The sequence below is a fragment of the Cryptomeria japonica genome, chromosome 3 (genome assembly GCF_030272615.1).
Source record: "Cryptomeria japonica chromosome 3, Sugi_1.0, whole genome shotgun sequence".
NCBI lineage: Eukaryota > Viridiplantae > Streptophyta > Pinopsida > Cupressales > Cupressaceae > Cryptomeria > Cryptomeria japonica.
In genome coordinates, this window is record NC_081407.1 from 819,502,746 (window position 1) to 819,516,319 (window position 13,574).

General features: G+C 36.7%; 1 protein-coding gene across 12 annotated transcripts in view; it reads right to left on the bottom strand.

Moving 5' to 3' along the window:
- The window catches only part of LOC131037288 (sterol 3-beta-glucosyltransferase UGT80A2), a 116,897-nt gene that overhangs the window by 81,085 nt on the left and 22,238 nt on the right, over positions 1-13,574 (bottom strand). For 9 of the 12 annotated variants that reach the window (XM_057969363.2, XM_057969361.2, XM_057969356.2 and 6 more), the window contains 3 exons: positions 4,469-4,568; positions 4,133-4,272; positions 3,881-3,951 (listed from right to left, as the gene is read on the bottom strand). In XM_057969363.2, coding sequence (XP_057825346.1) covers positions 3,881-3,951; positions 4,133-4,272; positions 4,469-4,568 — 311 coding nt within the window. Of the gene's footprint in view, positions 1-3,880; positions 3,952-4,132; positions 4,273-4,468; positions 4,592-13,574 lie in introns of all 12 variants that reach the window. The other 3 variants (XM_057969362.2, XM_057969365.2, XM_057969364.2) reach the window with 2 other exon arrangements.

Sequence of the window (13,574 nt, forward strand, 5' to 3'; positions counted from 1 at the left end):
AAACAGCTTCCTTATAAGAGGAAAAAAGATTAATGCTTGGAATATGCATATCATCAACATGAATAATAGTATACAATAAGAGACATTAATCCAAAAAAAGACTTGGTAAAATAGCCTTCTGTTCATCAAACAGTGTGCATGAGCAACATATGCATGGTAACTCAGGCAGGCAATCATTGAGAATTGTGATATTGCAATATGACAAGGTGTAAAATAGAAAAAGTCTCCATGTCAGTAGTTTCTCAAATACACCTAGCTAGTGATAAGACAACCTACCGACTAGGCAATTTGTGCCAATAATTGTTTCATGTCTTTTGCATGTGATTAGCTTCATGATTTTGACTTCTGTGCTGAAACAAGCTTAGCATATGAGTCATTGTATTAATTATGTATAATTATGATGTTCTATAAACATCGAGTCAAGGAAGTTGGCAACCTACCCCACCCTTTAGGTTTTGTATCAAGAACTGCAACCCAATTACCTACCACTAGCAGCTGACTCCCCTATCTACAGGGAGATCTTTCAAAGCGCTGGCTCCCCTATCTACAAGGAGATCTTTCAAAGCCACTATCAATGACGTTCAATTTCTACACGTACTATATTACATGCCATACAAATCACATTCTCTTTTGTACATAGACCTAGTCCAATTGCTTACAAGACAGTTGATGTTCAATGATACTGTCTATGCTACCATGTTATAGAATATAAGTGCTCCACAGGCTTCACTTTTAACTTTGATCTTATAGCATTACTACTTAGGTTTCCACTCTTCCCCTACATTTTATTTACCTGAGCAAGGCAGTACAAAAATCATTAATTGCATGTTGAACTGGGGTTCCTGCTATTATCTTTATATTATTCAAAGTTCATTCTACTATTATTTCTTCGCAATTTAGCAGTTCCATCTCAATATTTATTAGCTAGTACATTTTGTTGCATACATAAAAAAAATTCAACACCTCAACATTCCTTTGAACATTTATTTTCTGCTTTCCACAGGGTCCTCAGGACTAACAACAGAGCACAATTTTGCTAACAATGCCACTCATTCATGTACTCACTTTTTGGTCCCTACCCTAGTTGGTCCACTGAATTTAGTAGACCAATCTTGATTCTAGATTTTTGTAGGAGATACATTTCCACAGCTTTCTTTATTTGATTGCCAACAGCTACTATTTTATAAGGATTCATGTCTATCATACTTGTTGCAATCTTGTTTATGTCATTTGTTTTCATCTAAGTCATCTCTTCCACGCAGACACTCTAGACTGGAAAAAATAAAAATTCCAATTCTTGTCAGTTACACCTATGCATATAAGAAGATTCCTAACACATTATGTGCCATATCCATCCACTTCTTCAAGCAATGAGGAAAATGTAGATTCTAGATTATACTTGTTGAAACTTAGTAGCTTCGGTAAGATAAATGATTGAATGAGAGACTTCATTTATCTCTCATTCAATCATCTACCTTATCGATATAACTACAATCTAAATGTAGACCTCATGATTAAATAAATGAACTTGTTATAATCATCTTATATGCATAATCGATCATACTATGATCATATTACTCATGCTGTGATTGTAATAAGATCAGACCAGATTTATGATAACTATCATAGCTATCATATGATAGCATCGATTGATGATATCATATGATAACTATAATAGTTATCATCCTAATCTCACATTATACCGATCAGTTATCTGATGATTATTATTTGACATAACCCGATTGTTTATTGGGTGATTATATTACTTGACGTGACTGATTGTTAATCGGTTAATTATACTATTTGACGTGACCCGATTGGTAATCGGTTTAATATGTTAAATGACGTGACCGATAGTTATCGGTATAACAATTAAGTGAAGCGGTGCCTATGCACTGATCAAGAGCATGTCAAAGACTCAAAAGACATGACCGGTCAAGGCATGCCTTGATCGGTGGGCATTTTCTATAAGTACATGTCAATGAAATGCTGTAGAGGCATAGAAAATAATTAATGTTATCTTTAGCAACCTGTGACATAAGAAGCAACAGAAAATATCAGTAAAAGAATAACAATATTATACAACTTCAGATTTGAACATAAATTTGAATATCATTTACAATACCAACAGTCTATCACATTGTAGGGCAATACAAAAGTCAAGACATATCATGCACATGGATTATTTGACATATTAATCATTTATGTAGACTTTTAAAGAGAAAGTAACAAATAGCTAACTGACCCAACTATCTTTGGCAAGCAGTGTTTAAATGTTATTTAAGGGCATAGATGCTATGCGCTACCTTCATTTAACCACATATCATAGGGTTAACATATCAAATAAATGAAGCACTGAAAACAAATGAAAGATTAATCTATAATTTTAAGGGGTGGGAAAGCATATGTATGTACTGTGTACCCTGTATGATGCATAAATGCATTCTAGTGCGTGGTTGTGGTAGGTAAATTTCGCAATGCTACCCTTTCTGAACTTGTCGCTCAAGCAAAGACCAGCCAAGGATGTATTATTTTGGCATTCCATTTTTGTCATTTTGAATTTTGTCACTTGTAGACTCCAGTTGAAATTTTCAGACCCTTTGTAATTTGAACTTTGAAACTTTGGAATGCAAGGCTACTATGATATTCATATATAGCAGATTTATTTTATGATTTAACAGTTAACATTGTTATCAATTATCAGCTGTAGTGTGTTCTCAATTCTGTACGTTGTACATTTTGTGTAAACTATGGTTATTTTTATATATTTGTGTGTGCATGCCCATGTAGACAGAGAGAGAGAGACAGAGCAGTCCCCCTGCCATCCCCAAAATTTAGGAAAAATTTTCCCATTCCTGAAACCTTGTCCCTGCACTCCTACACTCTATCCCTGAAACTCGGAGAAACACTGCTATTAGACAGCAAAAATTATGACTCCAAAAAGATTACAACAGAAAAATACACAAGGATAGAAACCAGCAAACTGAGAAATATCTATATATGCCCGTCTTATAATATCTACATTTCATTTAACAATACAAAATTCTGCATACTGACTCCATTGACTGAACTGCACACCATATCAGTCAAAAGATTGCATTTCATTGCTGCTAATATTAAAGTGAACAGAAGAAATTACAGAGAAATATTTATGAAACCCAACGTTGCATGAAAAAACCATTGAGTATTAAGATAAGACTAATTTATCTAAGATCTTCAACATTGTACTTCATGAAACCAGGTACAACAACAACAGGTTTGACAATATTGTCCAGTTTTACCTTCCATGTACACCTCTTTGCTGGATATGGAGGGGAGATGGTTAAGGACAATATGCTAATGCATTATCTCCTCTTAAATTCAACTCCGTTTTCTGGTATGGGCTAGATGCCTACATGTTCCACAATTGGTTGAGGAAGGTCTAGGCATCCTCTTCGTGGGGTTTACCGGGCAAACATCCAACGGACATCCCTTAGCCATCAACTTGTGTTTCAAGTCTGTCAGGGATTCGTGGAGATTTTTTTCAAGGTGTCATCCATCCCCAAAAATATAGCAGGGTCAAGCCCCCAGTGACATGCTTAAATGTATGAGCGTTTTGGAGGAAAAGAGACAAATATTTGCATTTCTTGAAGAATAACATTGTTGAAAACACAGACTACAGTAGCAACGGTAAATCCCTTATAAGTTTTCAATTTCCTTTCCTTCCAAGTTTTAGGTTGCCCATATAAAGACTAGGTTTTTTTTCTCATTTAATAAATATGTTTGCAAAAGTTTTCTTCTCCTATGAAACAGGCATTACTAAATGCACAAAACATTCTGTAATGGCAACACAAAAGAAAGATCATGACTAGAAAACGATGTATTTTTAATCAAAGCCAACCTGTAGGGAACAACATATGGAGCTGCGACAACACAAGGTACTTGAAAAAGCTCGGCGAGATGCCATCCTTCCTGCAAAATGAAATAGTAAATATGTTACTCTTTACATGTAACATGAACTTTCAAGTGATACAAGACATGTAAGCGAAAAATTAAAAACTGCAAGCCTTTAATGCTAATAGTTTGCCTTTGAATGCTAGCCTACATATTTTTCCAGATGAAATAATGTGGGATATAGGAATTGAGGGATAACCAGAGCAAAAAAGTTAATTGCTATAAAATCGCCCTGCACTGAGTCTTTCCCAAATATATTCTCCATGGCGGCAAAGCACTCTTTCCGATGTTGATGCTCGAGAGCTTGTTTTCTGAAGTATGGCGAGACACTTTGTGTGCCTGACAGTTAAAGATAAATTATGCTGATTTCTTTTTTCTCAATCTCATGAGCACATGAACAAGGTAATGTACATACGACATGCTGGCAGAATATGGAAAACTAAAAGCTACTAAGATTAAAAAAACACAGCATCATTATTTTTACAGAATTAGAAAGCTAAAACCATCACAAATTTGAGAAATACAGATGACATGCCTGTTTGAACTTCTTCATTATTTGTTTGTAACACAAGCACTGGAGCTGTTGAAATAGCACAGAATGAAACATCTGCTGCTGCCATGTGTAAACTCAAATACTGCATAAAATCCAGCCTGAGTTCTACAGGATAGAAGCAACCAATAACCATTGAAGGTTGAAGATTTCAAATTTAAATTGACAGTTTCCAATAAACCATGAGGCAAGTTACCAAAATGACATTAAAGAGCACCAAACAAATATTGTTGTTATTGCTTCAACTCATATTCTAAAAAATTCATCCAAGAACAAGGCAGAGAAAGTTCTGAAGTCCTTTGAGGAAGATGAATAGTCAGCCTCCATTGTTGGCCTTTGCTGCTCTCCATCTGGTCCTTGTCTTGCTCTTTGTGCTCTTTGCTGCTCCAAAAACCTCAGTCCTTTTTCTCACTATGTGGGGTGGCTTTTTCGGTGTCTTTGTTTGTTTCCCTTTGTTCTATGTTTTTAATTTTATTTTTTTTGTATTGGCTATAGTTATTTTCCTGCTAGCCTTAGGTGCCTGGGACATACCGGGAATTATTGTTAGGGGGTGGCGATGTAATGGAGGGTCATGAGTCAGAGCCCTTGAAGGAAGATGATATTAATGCTATTGTCAGTGATGAGAGGGAGAAAAAGTGTTTTCGTGATGTTTTGGTAAGAGATGAGCCTGAGAGAATTCTAGAAGAAGCGAGGTTCAAGGTTTTGGTGTGTGGCAACGGAGTCTTTGCAAGAGAAGGAAGGTAAGTTGCCTCCTCCTCCCTTGAAAACCTTGTTTGTTGAGCCAAATAATTCTATGCTCTCAATTGTTGCTAAAGAGGAAGCTAGATTAAAAAATATTGCAGTTTCCTTTGTTGTTGTTGAAAGGGATAACCTCTCTGGTAGGAAATTTTTTTATGAATGGATATTTGGGGCAAAAAATTAGGCCTGCATGCCTCATTCTATAGAATTATTCATAAGGGTTATTTGTCATATATTTTAATAACCATTCTATGCAGAAGAGGGATTTAAACAAACAATTTTGGAATGTGAGAAAGCCAATTTTCAGAATGGTTTCTTGGTCTCCAAATATTTTAAATGAAAAAATCTTGGCCATTACGGAAGAATCCAGAGCTAATCTTACCCATTTGGATGTGAGAGCTCTTGTATCGCTCTCTCCTAGAGTTGAAATACCCAGACATTAAACTAGGTGGAAGACCAATAATTTGTAAAATTGAGATCCTAGGTGGTCTAAAAGCTTGTTTTCTTTGTAAAACAAAAGGGCATTTGTTAACTACACGAAGTTTATCCCAAAATTTCACAATTTTTTCAAGACACAAAGAGTTTGGTAAGAATATTTGCAATCTCAATTAAAATGTATTGCAACATCATTGACCATCTTCTACAAGTTGTCGTATGAAATGACAATGAAGCTCCACATGTTTCGTATGCTCATGGAAGGCTGGATTCTTGGCCAACTTTAGCACCCCTTGATTGTCACAAAACAAGAGTGAAGGACCTGGTTAAAACATTTGCATGTCTGAAAGCATCCTTTTTACCCATATTTCCTCACATGCTACTTTGATAGTTCCCTAACACTCTGCTTCTATCAAGGAGAGAGCTACTACCTACTGCTTATCGGTCCATATGACTACAACCATACCAAGACTGAAAAACATACCCAAAAGTGGACTTTTCGTCATCAACAGAACCTGTCCAATTTGAATCTATGATCCAAACAAGCCTAGGATCTTTGCTTCTACTATACAGAATGCCAAAGTCAAGTGTCCCTTTCACATCTTAGAAGCCTCTTCATTGCAACCCAATGTTTTTCCTTAGGTGTTGTCAAAAATCTGGAAATATAACTCATAGCATGGCTCAAATCAAGTCTAGTGACTAATTGATTACTTTTGAGTTTGCTTAGGGTGAAAGCTTTAGCCCTTTCTCCATAGGTGTAGATAAGATCTTAAAATATGTCATTCTAAATTTATCTAGCAAACTCCTAGCATATTTAGATTAAGAATAAAAATACCACCACTTGTTTGCCAAACCTCTGCACCTAGGCCATAATGTCATTACCTATTCTTTTGATGTATAGGTTAGGATTTGAGGGACTTATTTGAAACATCCAAGTATATGTCAATCTTTATGCACCATGGCCAGAGTGCATGTTTTAGGCCATAAAAAAGCCTTTGTCAATCTACATACCTCATGCTCCTTTCCTATAACCTGAAATCCCTGAGGCTGAGTCATGTATACTTCTTCCTCTAAGTCGCCATTGACGAAGGCACTATTTACATCCATTTGATAGATTTTCTAGCAAAATCGTGTTGTCATGGCCAAGACCAAGAGGATGGTGCTCATCTTTGTGTAGGACTAAAGGTTTCCTCATAATCAATACCTTCTCTCCACAAGAATCCTGTAGCCACCAACCATGCTTTGTACTTGTCAAGCATACTATCAACTTTGTACTTTACTATGTACACCCATTTGCAGCCAATGGGTTTCTTCACAGGTGGAAGATCTAAAAGAACCCAAGTCTTATTCTTCATAAGACTTTGATATTCGGCTTCCATAGCCTTTTCCCATTCAAATTTACCTTTCACCTCTGCAAAATCTTGAGGCCCATAAACACTTTGAATGTTGGCAATAAAGAAAAGTTAATTGTGCTCTACTTGCTCTTGCCTCTAGATGATCTACCCTAAATTATTTCATCATCCCGAACATCACCAATGAGTTTTTCCCACCACCTAGGTCTCTTTGTAGAAACCCCTCCATACAAATCAATGTGATCTCATCATGACTTGGGCTTCCTAGTATTATATCTAGATGCTGATCCAGTTTCTCCTAAAGAAAATCTTCAAGCACAGGTTCACGTACCTACCTAGGAGATTCCACATGTTCAGGATCGTTAAAATACCTCTCTTCAAGTGTAGCTAAAGGAATCTAAACACCTAAATCTTTAGCCTTCAGAGGTTGATCTTCAAAACTCTAGATGCCAAAATAGAGCTGAAAAAACTCAACTTCTTCATCAATCACCACATCCCTATTGAATGTCAAAAGGTTAGTGTCCACATCAATCAGTATGCAGGCTTTATGATTGTCATTGTACCCTATGAGCACTAACTTCTGACTCTTGGAGTCGAGTTTGGTTCTCTTGGCATCTTAAATACAAACATATCCAATAGAACCAAAAACCTTAAGATGGCTCACTCTTGATTTTCTCCCAAACCATGCTTCATCTAGGGTCCTCTCCTCCACTGCCTATGTCAAAGACTTGTTGAGAAAGTGCATGACAGTGTAAACTACATCTACCCAAAACTTTTGAAATTTGTTAAACACTTGTGATTTTGCTTTTAGGAAAAACACCTGCATTTTCCTACTATAATCATCTACAAACAAGAGAAAATACCTAGCACTAGTGATCGATGTTGTCTTTATTAGTCCACATACATTTGCATGAACCAGCTAAGGGACCTTTTGTGCTCTCCAAGCCCGTCCTTCTAAAAAAGGATTTTTGTGCTACTTCCCTACCTAGAAAGCTCTGCAAACACCCTATATCTGCTACTGGATCTCAAGCAAAACTTCAACCATATTCTCTTGAGCCAACCTGATGTCAAAGAGTACTAATAGCAAATGAACTCTTTATAGCCAATGCACATTCCTAAACCTCTCCAATGTCAACATGTCTATACAAATCATGATCTCCTATGCCAAGCGCAATGGTTTTTTTGGACTCCTTGTCAACAATATGGTACTTAGGTGTGCTAAAAATGGCATCCAAATTGGGACAATGGCACATAATACGACTCAGAAAGCAAATTGAACTCCATGCTTGAAACATAGTATATATTGAAGAAAATAAGAGTTTCCCCTCTGGAGGATATATAAACATTGCCTTTGCCAACAACTATATACTCATCACCACCGAAGATCATTGAATCTAAGCCAATCGTATACTCAGTTAACCAATCCTTTATGTGTGTAAAATGATAGGACACTCTACCATCAATGTATCATACAAAAGACTTGGAGTGATCTACAAGTTGTTTGGCCATAAAAGCATAGAATGTTGAATCCTACTCAAAATGCTCTACAACATGAGCCTTTAGCGGAGGCCCTTCCTAGTTGGATTTTTGATCAAACAACCTAGCCACTTGCCTTTGCCCTTGTCCTTGGCTACACAGCTTGTTCTAGACTCAATGAATCATTGCTACTACCAAACTACTTCCATCTATTCTATTGCAAGAGTTTGTTGCACAAATCATCAAGCTGGAGGTCAACACCGGTAGACGTGATGTTAAGTGCTTCTATGACATGCTCATAAAACTGTGGAAAGCTTTGAAGTGTTATAACCAGCATGTCTTCTTATTCCATTGTGTGACCAATAGCTGCTAACTAATCACAAATGCCTTTGATCTTCATCAAATGATCCTGCAAAGACATCTTGTCATCCATTACGATCAAGAATAACATATTCTTCAAGAAGAAGGCCCTCCCTCTATTTGGCATCTCGTGCTGATCTTAGAGGTGTTTCCAAATTTTTGGAGATGATTTACCAAAAGGAATCTCTGGAAGCATTTCATCTATGGTGGATAGTTTAGCGAGCATAACAACTTCATGATTACGTTAGCAAACTTGTCTCAGCCCTTACCTGCAATTGTTGGTCTAAAAGGAAGCTAAGGTGCGGAAAACGCTTCATAACACTAATCTAGTGGGGGAGATAATACAAATTTTCTTACAAATCATAAACTATTATAGAATAAGAAACATATACAAAAGGAGATATACAACATGCAAATAGATTAACAATAAACAGAAGACATCGTGGGGAAAACCCTTTTCGGAAAATAACCCCACAGTTGAAAAGCTGCCCAAAATATTATTCAAAAATCAACAACAGAATGCAATATGCTTGTAGAGTCAGACTTTCACAAGAGTATCACCAACCAAAGATCCATAGGTAACTCAATAACTGTACGACTCTTAACACACAACCTCCATCTCATACACCTAATATATAGGAGATACAATACATGAAAGCGTCAAACAGTATTACAAAACCATGAGCTAAAACCACTCAAAAAGTGGCACCCAACTTATCTCCAATCCAAGATGCCCTATAATGTGTCAACACACGCACTATGTGTAGCTCTATTTTACGACTCATTTATGTGTTTTACACATTTTTATATTTCCTATTTCAAGAGACCCAACTTCTAGAGGCCATAACATTTGAACCAGGTGTCCAATTGACAAACCGTTTGAAGCACCAGAAAGCTTGGAACGTGCTCTATTGAACTACAACCCACCATGTTGGTTACAAACACTTTTGGGCTGTTTCAGAGCCTGTAAGGCCCTCAAAATTGACTCTGAAACTTTCCTTCGCAACTTTCAAAAACAAAAACTTTAATATCTTCATATCTAGACATGATCTTGCAACAGAAAATTACTGGCATGCTTATCTAGCCAATCCGAAGCTTTGTGGAAAATTTCGGACTAATTTGTGTTCAAGTGAAAACTTACTATAAATAGTAACCTTATGCAAAAGCAAGGTTGAGACACCATTTTCCCAATATGGTCGGGTGTTAGTACTGAGGATGATCTAATCAAGGCAACAATACTCAAAAATTGTGAGCATCCTCTATTTCTAGGTATTGTCATTTTTGTTAGTGAACCTCTGGCTGCATTCGAACATGATGTTGGTCAATGAAGTCATCCCTCACACAATCCAAAAACACAGAAAACAAGAAACTTGTTATGTGAAAAAACCACTAAAACATTTAGGATAATTTTGTAAAACAAGAACAGCGAACAAAACCCACAAATTTAAAAAAAAATTCTGCAATATTTTGGAAAATGTTGAAAAAATATGCCCTAGGCACTAAAATTTTGCTAAAAAATCACGATTTTGTCCAAAACTTGTCTAAAACCCTAAGCATTTGGAGAATCCACAATTTTGTAAAAAAAAGTGCAAGGAATGCAAAAAATCACACTCTCAAATCCATTGCCTATCATTGAAAAGAAAACTCATTATTTATCAAAAAAATCATTCAAAAAATAGGATCCCATCGGGAAACCCTAGACAATGCTGAAAATACACAATTTTCGAAAAAAATTGCCAAAAAATTCTTCAAAAACTTGTTTCGGGTGAAAGAAATCCTTGATGTAGATCAGAAGATGCCCAAAGACAACACACGAACTAGAAACAACATGATTTATATAAAAAAATGTCGTGGAGAAGAAGCAGCACCCCTCATAGTTTTTATAGGGCTGGGTTGAATGTGGGAAGGTGTAGGAGCCCAAGCCTCTTCCTTCCGAAGGAATAAAAGGGAAGCCAAGAGGAATTGCGGGTCTCGGTATGTTCGCCTTGGGGTGGGGCTCTACTATTCTATGGCAGGAGGAGAGGTATAGTGGGGGAGGGGTGGGTAAGGTTTTCTCGATTCTATACGTGATTTCTTCACAAGACAACACCATGCAAATTGCTAAAACTAGCATGTTATTTTCTAAGAAGAACAAACCCACAAATTCGTTGACTAAGAAAAAACTTGGTTTGACTAGAAAATGTCTTATTCAAGAATGCTATGCTCAAGTTGATATAAATGATTCTCTCTTTGAACCCTTCCGGCTACAAAGATTAATAAGACACGGTTGTCCACTGGCACCTCTCTTTGTGCTTGTCTCCAATGCTATCTTTTATTTCCTAAGAAAGAAGACAAATGAAATAAAGGTCAAAGGACTTACCCTCCCCGATCAGGACGAACTCTTAAATATTTTGTTTGTAGATGATACTGCAATCTTTGTAAATTTTGAGGAAAGGAATTTTGAGAACTTGATTTGTAAAATTGAATGTAATATACACCCTTGTTTTTTTTGTTTTGTTTTCTATTTGAGTTTGTTTAAAGAAGTAGACAAAGATACAAAGAAGGGCATTGAAAATAATCTAATTTGCAGAAAATAAATAAACAAAATAACTCTTCAAATTACAATATTCAAAAATACCCACAACCAGTAATATTTTAGATATACTTTCAGAATTGGAAATACAATATTTCATCAAAGTGTTTGATATCTAGATTGTAAAATTGTCTTAAAATCACAATGCAAACATACCCATTTGTTGTATCACAAATAACTTTCATTAATGTCTAAAAATCAGCAAACTAGCAATTCAAAATTGGATGTTGTTGTGACGTTTTCACACATCGCCCCATTGCAAATAGGGACCCCCACTTTTTTCTGCTTTCTAGGATAGTGGTAGAGTCTTTTGCTATTAGCCTTTGCGTTGAGGAGGTGTAGTTTCTCAAGTGTCCAGGAGGAAATCAAGTCAAGTCTCTCTCTCTCTTGATTAAGTGAAGTTAGTCAGTTGTCAAAGCTTAGGAAATGAATGATTATATGATGATCATTCTATTTGACCATCATCATTGGCTTGTGAGATATGAGATGAGTGTCTTGAGCGAAATTTGACTAAGTATAGGAAAAATTCCTTTGCCAGTGAAAAAGTCTGAAGTCGCTTCCTTTGCTCTTCAAATGGCTCTTCCAAGGCATTGGCAATCACTTCCTTTGACCTCATAGAAACCCCGATCAACATAGAAAACCTTTTGATCAAGGATGAGCATTTGATGTCTTGTAGCATTCCTTCTCTTGCATTTGAGTGACTAGGGTTAATGTATGACTGTCGATCCAACTGATCAAAACCTAAGGTAGCAAAAGGTTGAATGGAAGGTGTCAAGTAATATCAATTTGAGCAAGATAGGAAAGGAAGTTTGAGAGGTAAGTCCCTTGGATAAAAATTTCACTAAGTATAAAAAAATTTCTTTGCCATCCAAGAGGTCTGATTGCACTTTATAGAGAAGCAAGTTGCATGGGCAAAATTTGGCTAAGTATAGGAAAATTTCCTTTGCCCTCTTGGAAGAGCAACATCACTTCCTTTGCCCTCTTAGAGGCCCAAAATGACTTACTTTGCCTTCCAAGAAGTCCGAAAATGTCTTTGCTCTTCATGAATTATGATTTAGTGCATTTGTCAAGCAGTGATTTTGATCTTTCAACGAGCAACATGGCCTAGAAAACATTTTCCTCAGCATCCAAGAGGTCGGATATAGATGCAAGGAGTCCGTTTGGAGGTAAGTTGATGAACTTAGACGTATGGAGAACAAAAACCTTAAGCAATTCTTGTGCCTCACCTTGAATACAACCTTGCCTTTGCTCATTAACATGGCATAAATTAGTAAAAGGGCCGAATTAATGGAGAAGTTGATGGGAACAAGCTGGAGATGGCGATTTTAAATGACTTCCATTGCCTCCTTGAAACCTTGGCATCACTTCCTTTGCCCATGCAAAACCCCGACATGACTTCCTTTGACCCTCCAAAACCCCGACCCGCCTTCCTTTGCTCATCGAAAGGTCCGAAATTCTTCTAGTTGATCATGGATAAGGATAAGTGTTGGCGCCAAGGTTTAAATTTGCAAGAGAAATGTTCAATTGCACAACCAGGTCGGCCCTTAGGAGATAATATCTTTCTTATTCAAAACACAATCAAGTTGGCTTAGAAAGGTTATAGTGAAAAGTGGTGACCCTTGTGTAATGTCCCCTTCTCAATGATGAGAAGTTCAATTGGCCATTAGCCTATTTTGGAGACCTGTAGGCTAACTGGAAGCATAAATTAGGGTTTGGAGCTGTTTGATTATTGACGAGTTGGAATTCTACAATTTAGATTGTGGATTCCTTTTGGGTTTTCCGAGAGCTTCACAGGGTGTGACATGCATTTAGTTCAGAGAAGTTTTCCGAACTTACTATTTTTAGTAAGTTCGAGGCAGTTGTCAAGATTTTAGGGTTTTTTTGGGTTTTCTGAGTTCACCCACAGGGTCCGAAGAGTAATCTTTTTGGTGATGTTTTCAGGACTTACTATTTTTAGTAAGTACAATATTTGGCAGTACCATTTTTGGTAGTTCAGTTATGTTGCCCCCTTTTTAATTTTGGAACCGCCATCCAAAATTTTTCTAAGTGTTTCCCTATCGCTCTGTTTTTTCAAGCTCCCTGTCGCGAACTTTATGGGTTTTCAAAGTTTTGTCACGCAATGTGTCTCTTCTCCAAGCTTGTCGCAGAGTTAGGAAGT